Below are 19,005 nucleotides of genomic sequence, written 5' to 3'. Positions count from 1 at the left end.
TTTGCCATAAATTATTGATTATGAAACTTAATTTGTGGGGGTATTTATTTATATATTTATTTTCAATTGAATGGCTTTTGATAGTAAGACCTTCAGCAGTCTATGTATCTGCCGTCTGAGGCAGAGAAATAATAAATTAGTAAATTTTTCTGAAATAATTCACCTAAAAAATTCAAATGTACCCACCCTCAGGCCATCTTTGAATGTAGATGTAGTTTGTGTCTTCATCTAAAAAGGTTTGGGGAAATTGCTTCTCTATCAATTGCTCAGTTTGGCCAAGAGGACAGCTCTAGGAAGAGGCGTTTGTTTCAAACTTCTTCCATTCAGGGTAACGGAAACCACATGCTTCTATGAACCTTCAATGCAGCAGAATTTTTTTCTGAACTCTTCCCCAGATGTGTGGCTTGATGCAAATTCTGACTTAGTAAGTCAGACTTAAAGTTACTTTTATTCAGCCAGCAAGGTTTTTTTTTTTTTTTATTAGAAATGACACCGACGTCTCCCAGAAGATAATAAGACGATGTACAAGAGGCATCATTGTGGAAAAAATTATTACTCATCTTTTAATTACATTTGAACAAAAAGTTGCATGTGCAAAATTATTCATACCCTTCTCAATAATCAATAGAAATGCCTTATTGGCTATTACAACAATTAAACGCTTCCTATAATTGCTGATATATAGCTTTTTGCATGTCTCCATGGTATTTCTGCCCATTCATCTTTAGCGATGAGCTCCAACTCTTTCAGGTTGGAGGATCTCCTTGCCATCACCCTCATCTTTAGCTCCCTCCCCAGATTCTCAATTGGATTTAAGTCAGGACTCTGGCTGGGCCACTGCAAAACGTTAATGTTTTTGTCTGCTAACCATTTCTTCACCACATTTGCTGTGTGTTTGGGTTGTTGTTGTGCTGAAATGTCCACTGGTGCCCAAGGCCAAGTTTCTCTGCAGACTGCCTGATGTTGTTGTTGAGAATTTTGATGTATTGCTCCTTTTTCATGGGGCCGTTTACTGTGATTAGGTTCCCTGGCATGGGCTGAAAAACACCCCCAAAACATTAGGTTCCCACCACCATGTTTGATAGTGGGGATGGTGTTCTGAGGGTTGAAGTCTACTCCTTTTTTACGCCAAATGAAGGCTACATCATTGTGGCCAAACAGTTAAATTTTTGTTTCATCTGACCATAAAACAAAAGACCAGAAGTCTTCTTCTTTGTCCAGATGAGCATTTGCAAAGGCCAAGTGGGCTTTTGTGTGCCTTATCTGGAGAAGTGGTGTCCTCCTTGGTCTGCCTTGAGATGTTGCCACCAGCAGAGCCCAGATTCATCAGGATGGCCTTGGTGGTGATCCTTGGATTCTTTTTTTCTTTTTTTTTACCTCTCTCACTATTCTCCTGGCCAGCACAGGTGCTACTTTTGGCTTCCAACCATGTCCTCTGAGATTATTCACAGTGCGGAATGTCTTGTATTTTGTAATAATACTTTGCACTGTAGCCACTGGAACTTCAAAACATTTAGATATGGTCTTATAGCCCTTGTGAGCAGCCACAGTGCGCAGCCGCAGGTCCTCAGTGAGCTCCTTTGTCTTAGCCATGACTGTCCACAAACCAACAGCAGAGAGCTTCTGTTTTTCACCTGTTGAGTTGATTAAAACAGCTGTTCCCAATAAATCAGGGTAATTAGGATGCTTTAGAACAGCTTGGACTATTTGGAATGGTATAGAACTTTGGATTTTCCCATAGACTGTGACAGTTTGCAAAGGGTATGAATAATTTTGGACATGCCGCTTTTTCCCCCAAATGTAAATAAAAGCTGAGAGATTTTTTTTTTTCCCAAAATGATGCCTCTTGTACATCGTCTTATTATCTTTTGGGAGAAGCATATGTCATTTCCGGTCAAAAAAAAAAAAAAAAAAAAACTTGCTGGTTGAATAAAAGTAAAAGTTAACCAGGGGTATGACAATTTTGGGGCTTGACTGTATATATATATATATATATATATATATATATATATATATATATATATATATATTTTTTTTACCTCAGGGCTTGGTTTTTGCTTGGATATGCATTTTCAGCTGTTAGACATTTTATTAAGATGTGTGTGGCTTTTCAAATCACACCCATTCGATTGATGTTGCCACAGGTTAACTTCACTCGAAGTGTAGTAATATCTACAAGCAATATGAATGCTCCTGAGCTAAATCTCAACTGTCCCAGATAAGGGTATGAGTACTTATGCAATTATGTAATTTCTTATTTTTAAGAAACTTGCAAAGATGTTAACAACCAGTTTTATGGTGTATAGATTGTAGACTGATGGAAAAAAGTCATATAAAGCAGTTTAACCTAAGGCAGCAACATAACTAAATGGGGTATGAATACTTTCACAACACACTGTAAGTAAAAATACTTCAAAACAAATATGGTGGATTTTATTGTGAGAAGACAGCAGGTGATGTACTTTTCCCTGGAGGAGAAGGATTATGGACTCTTATTTTGGCCAAAAGTGATGGTTTAAACACTCATGCGTTGTGGTAGGCATTGTGTTATTTTTATTTTCTTCATGCACAAAAAGTGTTCTTGTAGCTTTATAATGTTAAGGTTGAACCACTGATGTCACATGAACTATTTTAACAATGTCCTTACTACCTTTGTAGGCCTTAAACGTGTCAGTTGCATTGCTGTCTATACAAGGTCAGAAAGCTCTTGGATTTGATCAAAAATATCATAATTTGTGTTGATGAACAACGGTCTTACGGGTTTGGAACGACATGAGGGTGAGTAATTATTGACAGAATTATCATTTTTGGGTGAACTGTCCCTTTAAAATGTCTTACTAATTTGTTTTGATTAAGAAACAAACGCATCTCATCATCTTGGATGGCCTGAGGTTGAATACATTTTTTTTCAGCAAATGTTTATTTTTGAAGGAACTGTTTCTTTAAGGTGGCTGTCTCAATGTGACCGATTTACCCGAATTCACCCTACATAATTTCCAGAATTCAAATTAGTGTGGGACAGGAAGTTAAATACGCCTGATCAGCATTTGAATGTTATTATTGTGTGTGTTGGAGAAATATACACAGCGAAAATGAAACGGAGATAAAAGGGGAAGTGGAAGCTGCATGAGACCTCAATCTTTATTGTGTAATGAATGATAAACGAGGCTTTCCCAGTGTGCGGAGTACAGTAAATGAGGCTGCTGGGAAACTCTCAGCAACACATGCTCTCAGACTAAGCCATAGAAATAGTGCTGATAACAGTAAGAACAATGAATTCCGTTTCAGTTCGTTTGAAGGATTTTCTGTATTACGGCAATCAGTATTTAATCCTGAGAAACATGAAACTCTGTCTGGCACCTTAATGGCTTATTGTAAAAGCTTATACATATTAACAAAGCTTTAATACAGGTTCTGTACTCTGCGGAATTGAAATTGGTTCATTAGTACCTGTCAACTGCAAGCTACAAGTTATTTGGCGGTACTTCATTATTATGCCATCAAGGAGATAATACTGTGTAAGGTTTACGTCAATGTTATGTAGTCTACTTTTTATTCCTCTTGTTATAAAATATTACAAATATTTCATAATATAATATTATATAATAAAGTATAACACATTTTATTTAAAAAACATTATATTAGTGTTTTTTAACATTTATTTTTAGAATGTTAGGAATGATTTTTCATTCTTTTGGAAGTTTTTTTTTTCATTCCACTTGTTATAATATAATACAAAAATAAAATGTAATATGATATAATGTAATATAACATAATATAATATAATAATTATAAAGTTTTTTTACTAGATTTATTTATTTATTATTTTATTTATTTATACTGATCAGTCAGTTTAATGCTTAGGTACTCTAAATGTTATGTAGACTTTTTATTCCTCTTGTTACAATATATTACAAATATTTAATAATATAATATAACGAAAAAGTTTTTTTTTTTTTTTTTTTATTTTTTTTTTTACATTTATTCTAATTCCAAGAATGTTATGTTCTGTCATTCCATAATATAATATAATATAATATAATATAATATAATATAATATAATATAATATAATATAATATAATATAATATATAATGCTTAGGTACTTTTTAGAATGTTATGTAGACTTTTTATTCCTCTGGTTTATATAATAAAATAAACATTTGTCATAAAATAATATATTATCAACAGCTCACATTCATGGAGCAAAGACAAAAACTCTGTCAAGCTCTTTTGATATTGTTAAATATTTAGTTTCTTCTTTTTGATGTACTTTTTATTTTGTATTTATGTATATTTTAATTTTTTGTGATTAAGTATTACACTTTAGGCTATACCTCTCTCCACTGCAATGTATTGTATTTCCTCAGCACAAGTATAAGTCTACCCAGTTGTTGGGTGGAGGGTATGGTTACAGTCTAAATTTTTGAAATTGAATAAATAAAATAAATACACACAAAAGCCTATCTTTGCTTGCTCACTGCTTATTTGGTAGATAGGAACAAACCCAGTGTACAGCAGCGTCACAGCGCCCTCTAATGGCGACGGTCACGTGTCGCACCGGCAGGAACTGATTCAGCAGCGGCGCGTTTACGCTCTTGAGTCACTCCAGCGCTGCCGACTGTCGGGATGTGACCCCGGAACAGGACGCCTCCTTATACACAACACAGCTCTCAAATACAACAAAAACGAAAGAATCCTGGACCAGGAGAGGTAAGACGTCAAAACGGAGGTGTTAGAGGCAGCGTATGGAAATTACGCCCCAAAAAGAGGCGCGAATGCAAGCGGCTTGGCTGTTTTTCGGTTGCTAGCGAGCTAATGTGTGTGTATGTGAATGGGAATTGTGGGAACTTCATTCAGGGCTTTGTTACAGACCCACTGTCCGGTTTGCCTGTTAAAACACCCCCTGTATCTTACGCACAACTTTTCTGCATTAAACACCACAGTCGTAGATAAAAGACAGTCTGTTTTACTGACACTCTTCATTTTAAAGAGAAACGAGAGATGTATGCGCGGGTTTTGTCACAGAGAGAGAAAAGAGGACTGGAGTCATCCCAGTCCGCGTTCTGACTGCTGTACTAGTTCAGTATTAGACTAGATAGTTTGCACGCTTAAAATGTTATTATAATATTATTTGCATATTACTGACGTTGTTTATGAGCTATACACTTTCTACTGTTTGCTTTCATTGCTTTAGCCCTATTTCAGCACAGGAATCTGCTGCTGTGAATGCACAGATATGGTTAATTGCTCAGTGTGACTGCATTCATTTGCTTTTAAAGAAAAAAACTATTATTTCCCACCTGATTCCATAGCCTCAGCACTTTTATGAAGAGTTTGTGTGTTTGCTTGCATTAATTTAATATGTATAGGTTTATAAAGGAGGTGCATGTCGAATCTTACTCAGCCACATTATCACGTCTTAGTGGCAATGATAGTCTATTTTTAGTCTCTCCACACCCTAAACTCATTGTGAATACAGAATACATCTGTCTGGCTCACATACGGCTATGAAACTGGCAGTCTGCCTGTAGTGGGCACTTGAACCGCGCTGGCCTTCGAGAGCTGACGGGACAGGGCAGGGCCAGCTACTTGTGAACTTGGAAGTGAAACTGTATTTTCTTCAGTCTTTGCATTCTCCTGAGGGATTCTGACTCTTTGAATCCAAAAAAGACGGTTCCCCTCCTTTATGGCAGGGGGGCAGGTGCAGTTCATGGACCGCTCAACCTCTGCGTCCCGAAGGGAGATCATCAGCTGCCTTTGAGCTACAAGCTTAGGCATGGACTCAGACCTCCTGCCAAGCCAAGCTTTACCACTTCTTTTTTTTTGTGTGTTGTTGTTGTTGTGGGGAGCCCAGCCCCCCTGGTGTCGCTTGGCATCCCCCCACTCCCTCTCTTTTCTGTCCGTCAGACACAACACAGGCTGGGTTTATGCCTTACAGGCCTGCTCCTACATGATCAAGGCCGGCCTCTAGGCTTAAATCGGCCTCGCTGGCTGCAAATGTGGCTTCTTTCTGTAGCAATTAGCGAAATCCTCTTCGACTTGCTTTAATTTTTAGTGGTCGGCTTCCTTTGACTTTGAAGAATTTTGCTTGCACACTATTAATTATTTCAATCCTTTTCTGGCAATATTTCATAAAAAAAAATTTTTAAAAGTGTATATATGTTTAAATTTTTTTTGAATATTTGTCCTCTCCTCAAATTTGTCACTACCGAAACACTGTAATAATAATTTAATTAGGAGGGTTACATTGACCTATTAGAATTTAGCTTACATCTACATTGTACATATATTTTTGTGCTATTTTCTATATTTTTTCAGAGATAAATCAATAACTGTTACATTTTAAACAATATTTCAAGTGTAATTTATGGGATTTGTTGTATTTTGAATCCAGTTTGTCTTTGTAAAGTCTTGTAAGTCTTTCTAGGTATACATTTCTAGTAATTGTGCAGTTCTCATATTGTATTTTCATAAAGTTTTGGAATATTTGTCTTCTCTTCAAATATGTCACTAGTAAACACAGTAATGTATAATTTAATAAGACTTAAGATTTAACTTACATCTACATTACAAATATTTATTTTTGCTATTTTATTAAATGTTTTCCAGAGGTAAATCAATAACAATTACATTTTAAACAATATTTCAAGTGTATTTTATGAGATTGAGTTTTTTCAATCCACTTTTTTTTTTTTTTTTTGTAAAAGGCAAAAGGTTGATCATACTGATTTTAAAATTAAGGAACACTACGAAAACATACTAAAATACAAAAAATTTGCATAGCTGTACTAAAATTTTGTTTCTTTTCCCCAAATAAAGGATTGCGTGTTTCCTTTTGTCACTACCAAAACAATGATGATATGTTTCGGTTGTGACTGTTACGGTAGTGGGATATTTTATGGAATAACATCCCAAAAAAAAAAGAAAGATGTAACTACCGAAATTTCACCAAATTTTTCGGTTGTGATTGTTTCAGCATTGAAAATTTGAGGTACTTTTGAACCCAGCTCAAAGATGCTACTCAGCACATGGTTAGCTAGCACAGTTGTTCAGAACTGTTGTACACATGCAAGAACTAAATGTTAGAGAATAACTCACAAAAAATGTTTAATCATAGACAATAGTGTTCAGTAGTGACTTTCCTTAAAGTTACACACAGATTTTTCATACTTTTATACACATTTACCTCAAAATGATTTGTGGGACAGCAGTTTTTGGTTGTGGGGCAGCAGTTTGCACCAATTCTGTAGAATGACCCATATATATTTTCAGTTTTATTTATTAAGTCTTATTAAGACAAATTAGCCACACCTTATGAGTACAGGCCTGACTTCCTTCCATGAAATACGTTATTTGAGCCCGTTTTGTTCAAGTTTTCTTAAATCGTATTATGTAGAGAACTGTCTTGTCATCGTTTCATATAGCTGTATATCTCCGACAGCCGGTGCAGCAGTGATCCCAGAGGGAGCTTCCCACTGCAGTGGGTTTTGTATTGTGATTCATGACAAGCGCTCTGGTGCATGACAACCATCTTGTGAAACACTTATGCTTGATGGATTTGAATACCGAGGCAATGCAATGACAAAATAAGCCTTAGAAAGCTTCAGTAATGTTGGAAGCCCTTCACACCCTGCCACAAAAAGTTTGCGGGTGAACTTACAGACAAATGAATTAGGTTACATTATTATTTTTTTTAAAACTGCATGAGTCTAACATGAAAATTCCGAAGTATCATCTAAATTCAATTTATTTTTGTATTAACTTGTATTGAATTTAAGGGGATTGCATTGCTGGGTCATGCATCCTGCATTGCTAACAAGTCATGACCTAGTTATCAGTCATACCGACTCTGACTGCCTCATTTCTATTGTTGTGAAATACACCAACTATTGTTTCCACACTATAAATGGCTAGTTTACCATTAAATCTGTTGGCAAGTAATTCAAGCGTATTAATTCTTGGAGTTTATAGTGGCTAAACATTGTATTTAACCACATTTCTGTTGATGTCACCTCTGCGTCTTTTATTGTTTCGTTCAAAGTAGACAGGAAAGTGGAGGCAGAGTGAAGGGGAACAAACGACAGCCAAACTGGCTGCTTGTTTGTTGTAGGTGGTTTCTGGTTGTAATTATAATCTGATTATAACCCGCTGAATGCTGATTGGTCCAACTCGTTTTTGGCTATCTCAGTTTGGTCAAGGGTTGGTGGTTGAGAGACATGATGGTGGCTGAATCAAAATGTAAAATTTCTTTCATCCCTTTATTAGTTTATTAGTTACTCATTCAATTCAGCTGCTTGTGGAGGGGAAGTGATGTTGTTGGGTGGAATAACATGCTTGCTGACAGAATTACTGTGGGTGTACAATTCATTTTGGGATTTGGTAGTTGGTGCCATCTTATAATTCATCAGGTCAGCATCATGTGTTTCCACTGACAGTTATAAAATATCCTGTGATCCATAGAAAAATCCACTGTGTCTTTGGAATTCGTTGTACTGTGGAAAAACCATTTGTGCTAGTTATGTTCTAGATGGCGATTGGTTAACATTCCTTCTGTGAATACAGTTGTTTGTTTATTCTCATTTTGAGGAAGTCTTTTTTTTTAATGAGCTGAATTAGTTCTGGTCAACACATGGGTTTTGATTGCTTTTCATATATTAAACGCCTTGAAAAATATGCTGAGACCCAAACAACACATTTTAATTTCTAAACCATGTGCATTTCTGAAGGAGTTGTTCCTGTGTAACATCTTCCACTCTTCTCAGAAGGCTTTTCGCTAGATGTTGGAACATGACTGCAGGGATTTGCTCCCATTCCAACGTAAGCATCAGTGATGTCTGCCTTACTGCTTTTTGCATGCTAAGTAGACAGGAAGTGCACATATTCAGGTGTTTCTTACTGAGCTAATGCAAAAGATGTTTCTTGAGTTGAAGACTCATTCTGTCACATGTTTGACACAAACAATTGAGGAATCTTTCTCTGCAAGCTGTTTGTGAGGATTCAAATGACTTGATGAGTCTATAAATAGAACTGCTATCTGGATTGTGGATCTCCTTCCAGAGCTTCTGCACCTTCCCTACATGGATAGTGGCAGGAGTCACTGATAAACTGATCTTTTGCCGTATCGTTGCTTTGGCTCAGTGTTATGACCTTGCAGCTGTGAGATAACACCCAGTGACCAAACCAAAACGAACTTTGTCTGGTTTTAAAGCAGGTGCTGTTGTGATTTGAATTAAGCTCCAATTAAACTGTGGGGAACCAAATGACACTAACTTGAGCTACAGTGCAGCCTGGGTCATGACCGATACAGAGGATGGGTGCTCTATATTTAGCCCATCGCCACATGATTTGACATCTTCCACCGTGAAATCAGGAAAAGTCTAAAATGACATCTGGTGGCATTAACACTGATTAGATCAGTGTTTTTTCATAGAATCTCTCGGTGTAGTTTTAGGTAACATGCTGCTGGAGTTTGTTCAGGAGTGTGTGTGAAATATATACACTGTTTGATAACTGTTTAGCACTATTGAAACCTGATTAAAAATCATATATGGTTTATAACAGAACAAATATAGGAATTGTACAGGAAATTCTACAGTATATCCCTGAAAGACATAAATATTTTATTTATATTTATTTTATATTATTGTTATTTATATGGTCATTCTTTTTTTTAAAATATTTTAAGGATTATTAAAAATAAAAATGTAGTGTAGTGTTTAACATATACACATGAACGTAATGTGAGAAAAACTATTGTCATATCATATGAAGTGTTTTTACAACCCGTCATTAATCGGACATATTGGTGGCACTGAATGTAAACAGTCAGGTAGGTGAAATATTAGGCTGATATTAATCTTAATTAATACTGCTCACATGTATCTTTACCACCTATTGACTTTAGTTTGTCTAAATATTGCCGCATGAATTAGCAGAACAACGTATTCACAATCATGCTGTTGTTTACATCTAAGTATCGCCAATTTGGCAGATTTTACTAAAATAGTAATAAATTAATTTATGCTTAATAAAATCAATTGATTAGAGATGTTTTTGATTATTCAAATGTAATAAAACCATTAAAATGAAATCTAATTAATGGAAAACACAGAATTTTGTAAAAAGAAATCCATTTGAGAAAAAAATAAAACATATTTCATAGGGCCTTAAATTTATTTTTGTCAGTCTTTTAAAAAAATTGCTGTAAATTGTGTATGTTACATGATTTAAATTAATTAAACAGGCTTTTTGATGAATATTTCAAAACCGAAATCTAGAAAATTCTGAATTTGGCAAAACATCTATAAGTAGGTTTTTATATAGCCAGATTTCTAGTGTTGTGCATCTATAACCTCCAAATTAGATTTTCCTAAATGTAAAAATGTATATAAAAAAAGATAAGTGACCCTGGATCACTCAATGTAAAACCTAAAACTTAAAGTCTTAAGTAGCATGAGTAAATTTGTAGCAATAGCCAAAAATACATTGAATGGGTCAAAATTATTGATTTTTCTTTTATGCCAAAAATCATTAGGATATTAAGTAAAGATTATTTTCCATGAAAATACTGTAAATTTCCTAAAGTAAATGTATCAAAACTTAATTTTTGATTAGTAATATGCATTTGCAAGAACTTCTTTTGGACTTTAAAGGCGATTTTCTCAATATTTTGATTTTTTTTTTCCAAAGCTTATATATTCAGCTTTCAGATGATGTATAGATTTCAGTTTTAAAGAAATTACCCTTACGTCTAGTTTTGTGGTCCAGGGTCACATATATATTGTTTGTGTATTTAGGTGTAGTTTATTTTACGTTATGCAGTGAGCATTTTGTTCATGATAAATGATTTTAATAATGATTTGCTTTTTTTTTTTTTTATTTGTGCTCTGTCATCCACACATTATGAAATCTGCAGACTTGCTCAAACAAAACACCTGCTCCCGAACCGCAGTGTGCTACACATCTAAAGCCCTGAAAGATTATGGGGCATTTTTTAGAGATTCATACCCACAGTCTTAGAAGGATGAAGTAGGTGTGTTGTTATGCACCAGCTTTTCATGGATGTTTGCGGCAGAGTTGAGCTGCAGTGAGTCTGCCTGCTGTCTGGCCTGTCTCGCCTCCAGCAGGAAGGACAGTCATGATCAAAAGCGAGAAAGGGAGAGCGAGCCGTCTCCCCCCTGAAGGTGTGCCTGGTGTCACAGAGCTGCCGAGCTGACGCTCCGGTCCCTCTTGTGTCTTTCATCTGCGAGCACTCCTCATCCCCCCACGGCTGCCAGCGAGACGCAGCAGAATAAAGTGCATGCTTTATTGAATATGAAGCCCTTTTGATGCCACGGCCCTTTGGTGACTGATGAGTCTGTGACTGTAGAGGAAATCTGGGTTAGTTATTTTGCCAGCGTTGCCCGTTACTATATCACTTTGTCTTAAACGCCTTTCTGGCTTACGTTAAGTGCCTTCAGAAATTTAAGCTGTTAACATGTCAGATTGGCCATGGGGAGGTACTGTCATTCTTAAAGTCAAAGCCAGACAAACGCATCCATCATGAAACGAAGGGTTGAACCAGCTTTTCAATTAAATATAGGCTAACCCCACATCAAACAAGCTGTCAACATGTATTAGAGGCTCTTTGTGCAGATAAGAGGGCGTGAGACATCACAGGCTGGATGTCGCCAAAGGATTCACTCTGACACATTCACAAAACCCCCAGAATATATTTGATGCCATTCATTTTGCTTCGTTCTGTGGGTGATGTACTTCCTCCCTCACATCTGTTTTTTTTCCCTCCGCATGAGATGCATTATTGCATTGATTATGGATTAGATGGTATTACTGCAGCCTGTTTCTTTGTTTGTGTCTTGATGCTGTTTTCTGGAAAATAACATTTGAGGCATCAGATCATTTTGCAAATTCACTGTCTTGTGCCTTTTTTCTCTGATTATGTTTTTTTTCCTCCTCAAGGTCTTTTAAATGTTTCACATGGAGTGTAAGTTTGAAAATAGGTCATTAGGAAATGTGCAAGATGAGGGAAAGCTGGGAGCACGGTTAGATCTGCCATTAAATATGCATGAGGGCCATTTATGATGCTGTCAACCTGCTCCATGATCTGAAGTGTGTTCAGACTTCACACACTGTCATTCTGCTTAATTAGACGCTTTCTGCATTCAGCAAAGGTTACGATGAGTTTCTTTTTTTTTTTTAAGCCAAATATATTGCCTGATTGCATACTGCTAATGGGTTTTCTTCAATATAATGTTGTTTAGTTTATAGGGATGTAACGGTATCAAAACTTCACGGTACGGTAATACCTCGGTATGAATGGCACGGTACGGTATTTATTGAATCATTTACAGGAAAAAAAATAATAATGAAGAGACTCGAAAAAAGTGCCAGAAGTGTTTATTAAACAGTTTACATGAACACTGAACATATCAATGGCATACAAATTAGCCATCTATCTTTAAACTTTGAAACAGGAACTTCAATTTTTCAATTTTAATAACAAAAAATTATTAAACCATTTAACCACGTTACTTTTTTTCGCAGTACTTTAGCCTACTTTGTGAAATAACGAAAACATTCAATTGAGTGGAAAAATAAGTCCAAACCTCTCTGTTTTAACATTTTGAACAATAGGGCTCTACAATCTTTTGCTTTTTTTTTTTTTTTTTAGAAATTCTTGTGTGTTTTTATTTTTCTGATAATCAAATCAAAGCATAAACATTTATTTTTAATCAAATGCAAAATAAAGCCTTTTTAATTTTTGGCAAACAAAGGTTAAAAATCAATAAATGGAAAAAAAAAATTATATTCAGTTTAAATAATAATTTTTGTTCTTCAATTAAGTGGTTAATCTTGTTGTAATATTTATTTTCATAAATATATATATTGTTAAATAGGAATAAATAAACACCTTCATTATACTGTACAAAAGTAATACAAGACTAATATTGTTCTGTTTCATGTTAAATAGTACTTTTATTTTGACAGGTTGCCGTGAAGTTTCTATGTGTACAGTATGATATGATGCTAGTTTTCTCAAATGAAACTGTAAAAGTGACACTCACAGTAGCTATGGAGATTGAGTCTATCTGTTCATGTGAGATGAAAAGGCCAAAAATCACGCGTGCTTCAGTATGAGTGTAGTAAAAAAAAAAAAGTGTCTTCTCCATTCATACACACAGAGGCAAACGGAACATGCATGATTCATATTAAAACGATCTTTCTGCATTTCAGTTTTCACAGACACTAGTCCATATCGCGATTTGAATTAAGTGACAGACCAACTTTTGATTTTTTTAATCCAATAATCGACTAATTCCGTGGCATTTCGCGCTATAGTAAATTCGTTTTTTATGAATTAAGTCCGCGATCCAGTCCTTGTTTTCGCAGAGGAGACATTGTAAACGGGTGACAGTGTAGAGACAGAAATGACATGCTTTCGTGTAAATAAGATAAGTAACATAAGGCAATTTAGTTTGGTTAATAAAAGAACAATGTATAGACCTGTTCTATAGGAAAGATAACCTTAAATGACTTCTATTGTGATCTGTCGCTATATCGAAAATAAAATGAACTTGACGTTCAAGGGAGCGGCGGGCAACAGACCGCAAAGGATGACGGCCACACCTGGCTGATGGGAATTGTAGTTCCCGCTACCTCCCGTTCGCTCCATTCGCCTGAGCAAACTTTTCTTAGAAGACCTATGGTTTTATCGAGTCATGCGACCACGGTAGTATCGAAAAAATTTGCTATTGCGGTACGACGGTATTTACAATACCGTTACATCCCTATTAGTTTATATACAGTGTTGGCTAAAATTATTAGAACACTAGTATTTTCACCAGCTAAAAAATAAAGTAAGTTATTTCTATCTTTTGCTGTAGTGATGTTCGTAGGAAATATCAGTTTACATTTCCAAACATTCATTTTGCCATTAATTGTAATATTCCAATGAGATTTTTGTTTGCACAAGGAGTCGGACAACAGCCAGTGCTCCACACAGAGATCTGATCTGATATCATCATCATGCAGTTTGTCTGGAATGACATGAAAAAACAGAACAAACTGAGAAAAGAACTGTGGCAATGTCTCCAATATGCTTGAAGAAACCTACTTGCATAGCTACAGTACTGTTAAAAGTGTTAGGCACTTGTGTAAAAATGCTGTAAAATGAGGGTGCTGTCAAAAATAATGTCATAATTAGATTTTCTTTATCAGTTAACTTCTATTAACTAAATGAAATCAACATTTGGTGTGACCATCCTTTGTGTTTAAAGCAGCTTTTGCCCATAGGTGCACTTGCGCATAGTTTTTCAGGTAGCTTTGCAGGTAGGTCTCTTGAAGCATCTTAGAGACGTTGCCACAGTTCTTCTGGATTTAGTCTGTGCGTCATGATGAGATCAGATCAGATCTCTGTGTGGAGCACTGGCTGTTGTCAGACTCCTTGTGCAAACAAAACTCTCACTGGATTATTACAATTGAAGGCAAAATTAATGTTTGGAAATGTAAACTGATATTTCTTACAGACACATGACAGCAAAAGATGGAAATAACTGACTTAATAATTTTAGCAATCACTGTAAATCTAATGGAAATGTTCACTGAAGTTACATTTAGGTCTGATTCACACATCTAGGCCCCCGTGCATCATATATTTTGCAAAATTTGCATGAAACCCAAGTAGGAATATATTCAACTCACAAGTTCTGAAAATAAAATTTGGGTTATGAGTAATTGAAAACTCTCTTACTCTGTGTGTGTTTGCTCAGCAGTGCGTCAGGAGCAGGGGGGATGAACCGAGAGGAAGCCCCTGGCAAGTCTCCTGAGGAGATGTACATCCAGCAGAAGGTGCGGGTGCTGCTCATGCTCAAGAAAATGGGATCAAATGTAAGTGTCAGACCATTGAGAATAAGACATCTTTTGATGTGCTTTAAAGACGACTTGAAATTGCATTCACTTTTAACATAACTGATGTGACACATTTTCGAGTGTTCTGTGCGAAATAATGTGAGCAGGACATGAATTTTTCTGTCAGAATTAAATTAGATGTCATTGCTTAATATTATTTTCACTCAGCTCAGCTGCACAATCTTGGTTACATTTTATTGAAAGATTGACTTATTCTTTAGAATAACCTGAATTTTTTATTTAATAATAATGTCTGTTGTTTTGAATTTGGTAACCATTTCATTGTTCCTTTAAATTGATGTAGCTTTTGACAGTTAAGTGGCGTTTTAAAGGGGTAGTTCACTCAAAAATGTAATTTCTGTCATTAATCACCTTTATGTCGTTCCAAACCCGTAAGACCTTAGTTCATCTTTAGAACACAAATAAAGATATTTGTAGTGAAATCCAGTAGCTTTCTGACCTTGCAAAGAAAGCAACATAACTGACATGTTCAAGGCCCAGAAAGGTAGTAAGGTCATTATTAATAGTCCATGTGACATCAGTGGTTCAACCGTGATTTTAAGCGACAAGTCAAGAATATTTCTTTGTGCGCACAATTTCTTCTCTTCCATCTCAGTCTTTGACGTGCGTTTACAATAGTACTACCTTTCTGAGCCTTGAATGTGGTAGTTAGCTCTTGGATTTCATCAAAAATCTTAATTTGTGTTTCTGAAGATGAACAAAATTCTTAGGGGTTTGGAACGACATGAGGGTGAGTAATTAATGTCAGAATTTTCATCAAGTGATTCTTAACTGGACAATGGCATGGATTTTCATTGCCAAATATATATATTTTTTTGTCCCCACCATTACAGCTGACACCAAACGAGGAAGCGTTTCTGCGTAATTATGCAGGCGTGGTGCACAGTCAGATGAGTCAGTTGCCACAGCACCCTATTGACCAGGGTAAGTCAACATTTACAGCCTGAATACCACAGGCCAAACCTCCGCCCTTTACCATGAACAAATTTATTCTCTGAGGTACTGTAGTTCTTATCAAACTGGACATTGGAAGATTAGAAGGATTATTGTCTTTCCTGGTTGTTTAATTTATAATTGGAAATGGTGTCATTAAAATGCCATTCATGATAGGGCAAGTTGACTCTAGATCATGTACAAATTGGATTTGAACTTGGGACAATTTTGTAAAAGCTACCATGTATTAAGCACTGACATAGTTATGCACAGTTGAAGTCAAAAGTTTACATACACCTTTCAGAAATCTGCAAAATAATTATTTTAATTATTGGTTAATTATATTACCAAAATAAGAGCGATCATACAAAATGCACATTATTTTTTTATTTAGTACTGACCTGAATAAGATATTTCACATAAGTTTTCACAATAGAGAATAAAATAACTGTTGAATTTATAAAAATGAGCATGCTCAAAAGTTTACATACAGTTGAGTCTTAATACTGTGTTGTTACATGAATGATCCACAGCTGTTTTTTTGTTTGTTTGTTTTTTAATGATAGTTGTTTCCCTTGTTTGTCTAAGCAGTTAAACTGCCTGCTGTTCTTCAGAAAAATTCTTCAGGTTTTTCAGCATTTTTTGTATTTGAACCCTTTCCAACAATGACTGTATGATTTTAAGATCCATCTTTTCACACTGAGGACAACTAAGGGACTCAAATGGAACTATTACAGATGCTTTAAATGCTCACTGATGCTCCAGAAGGAAAAACGATGTATTAGGAGCCAGGAATGTAAACTTTTGAACAGAATGAAGATGTGTGAAGATTTCTTAATTTGCCTACATATTATATATTTTTATTTAGTACTGCCCTTCATAAACAGCAGAAGATAATTTACATGTTTCCCAGAAGACAAACGAAGTTAAATTTACCCTCATCTTCAAATCTTCAAGTTTTCACCCCTGGCGTAATGCATGGTTTTACCTTCTGAAGCATCGATGAGTGTTTGAATCTTCTATAATAGTTGCATATGAGTTGTTCTCAGTGTGAAAAGATGGATCTCAAAATGATAGTCATTGTTGGATAGGGTTCAAATACACAAAAATGCTATTAAACGAAGAATTTGTAGAACCTGAAGGATTTTTCAGAAGAACAGCAGGCAGTTTAACTGTAAAGACAAACAAGGGACTCGTGAACAACTAACACTAAGCAAAAAAACACAGCTGTAGATCATTCAGGTAACAACATGGAAAACTTTTGAATAGGGTCATTTTTATAAATTCAGCTATTATTTTCTCTTCTGGACTATATGTAAATGTCTTTTATGTGAAATATCTTATTCAGGTCACTACTAAATAAAAAATAACATGCATTTTGTATGATCCCTCTTATTTTGGTAAATTAATTAACATTTTGCAGATTCTGGGAAAAAAATTGGGGCAAAACAGCATTGTTCTGTAGCTTGTTCCACAGGGGGGCGCTAGCACAACATAAATGTTTCAGGTAGGCATTTCAAATGGTACATAATGTATTTGAGTGAGGTAATTTACTCTTTTTAACAGATGATCAGCTGATCTATAGATCTAAAGTCAAATAACCTCACTTAGTTGTATTATATGCTGTAGTAAGAATGAAACCGTGATGAGATGCATTAACTGAGCACCTTGTCATAGAGATCACATGTTGTTTTTTTGACAAGGGAAAATAGAAGTGTTAATGTTGTGAATAACTCTGTGTATCAAAGAATGAAGCACACATTTTGTTTTCATTAAATATGCATATGAGCCTAGATGTTAGGCAAGGATACCAATGCTGTGCTCTTTTTAGAAGGATCTTCATAAATTATGCAGCAGCAGGAGAAAGATGGATGTAGATGTCATTGTATGCTGTACTTCAGGGATTTTTCTAGCTCAAATTACTTTTTGTGCAAAGCTTTGTGTGTCTTTGCTCTCACATTAGGAAATGTTCCATTGCTGATGAGCCAACATTTTGATGAGTGATTTTTAAGATGTTGTGATGTTCCTAGAATAAGAAATGTAAATGGCGGCCCTTAGATGAAAGCGATCAGTAGACGCTTGTGGTCTCCTGCAGTATAATGAGGTTGAGATGAAAGGGAGAATGCACTTAATAAACAACACACGGTGAAGTACAATAACTTTTGTTTTAATGCACAACCGCCACGAATATGTTTGGAGAGTATCGCTAATATTAGTCTGTTTCCATTAGGAGAAACTGTGACATCTCATTCTCTGGCGTACAATCTGTGTGAACCCTTAAATAAAGCATGTGCTAAAAATGCTAGAGGTGAATTGGAGAATGTGTTTAGTAGTAGTCACTTATTTTAGTACAAATTAAACGGATAATGTAGGATCACGACACAGCTATCTGAGGATTTAGCTAATGTAATGGTGCAAATGAATGGCACTTCAGATCTACACATGCTAATGCTTTCCCCCTCACATCAGGCAAAGTAGTGCCGCATCTCAGGAGGCTATACTGCAGTTGGATGAATTATTTACGTATCAAGCTGTCTCGGAGGAATGCCTGTGTTTGCGTCCAACACCTTGGAAAATGAGTCACCCGGTGACTAGTATATCTGCAGATATGGCTATATTTGTTTCTCATAATGCTTACAAAAAAGAAACATGCTTTATATATAAAGGTATGACTGATCTGTAGGCCTCTCAGATTTCTGGAGTAAATTAAAAGGCTGCTATCTGTACAGTTAACAAGAGCCGTCTAATGAAAAGAGTTCATTTGTGTTGGGCACATTTGTGCGTAGAATAGACTCTGGTCATAGACCACTGACCTCATTGGCTATTGTTCTCACATGTGAATAAACACTTCTGTGTTGAACTGTTTTCTTTCTTTCTCTATTTTTTGGGAAAGAAATTTGTGCAAATCTGTATGTTTACTCCTTCAGAAGCTTCAAACCTGCCACTTGCCCTGTTTACTTGTCTACGGATTAAACAAATTTGCATTCAGGACCATCTAATTGGCTAATTAGCATAGACACATATTCTAAATTTTGTAATGCAATTTTAATCAAATCTAAAGCCTTGAAGTTTAGAGGATGAAACTGGATGGTGGTGTCTGGGGGAGGACGGTGGGCGTAGGAGAACTTGGAGAGTTCAGCCA

At 35.7% G+C, this 19,005-nt stretch overlaps 1 protein-coding gene across 2 annotated transcripts in view; it reads left to right on the top strand.

Annotated features, from left to right (window-relative positions):
* The first annotated feature begins 4,580 nt into the window (after nucleotides 1-4,580).
* ctnnbip1 (catenin, beta interacting protein 1) overlaps nucleotides 4,581-19,005 on the top strand; it is a 33,094-nt gene continuing 18,669 nt past the window's right edge. Inside the window, exons 1-3 of one of the 2 annotated variants that reach the window (XM_073823401.1) lie at nucleotides 4,581-4,712; nucleotides 14,771-14,888; nucleotides 15,764-15,854. In XM_073823401.1, coding sequence (XP_073679502.1) covers nucleotides 14,793-14,888; nucleotides 15,764-15,854 — 187 coding nt within the window. In that variant the 5' untranslated portion in view covers nucleotides 4,581-4,712; nucleotides 14,771-14,792. The remainder of the gene's footprint in view (nucleotides 4,713-14,770; nucleotides 14,889-15,763; nucleotides 15,855-19,005) is intronic. The other variant, XM_073823402.1, reaches the window with a different exon arrangement.

This window comes from Garra rufa, chromosome 18, assembly GCF_049309525.1.
Source record: "Garra rufa chromosome 18, GarRuf1.0, whole genome shotgun sequence".
Classification (NCBI taxonomy): Eukaryota; Metazoa; Chordata; class Actinopteri; order Cypriniformes; family Cyprinidae; genus Garra; species Garra rufa.
This window is presented reverse-complemented; position numbering and strand designations above follow the sequence as displayed.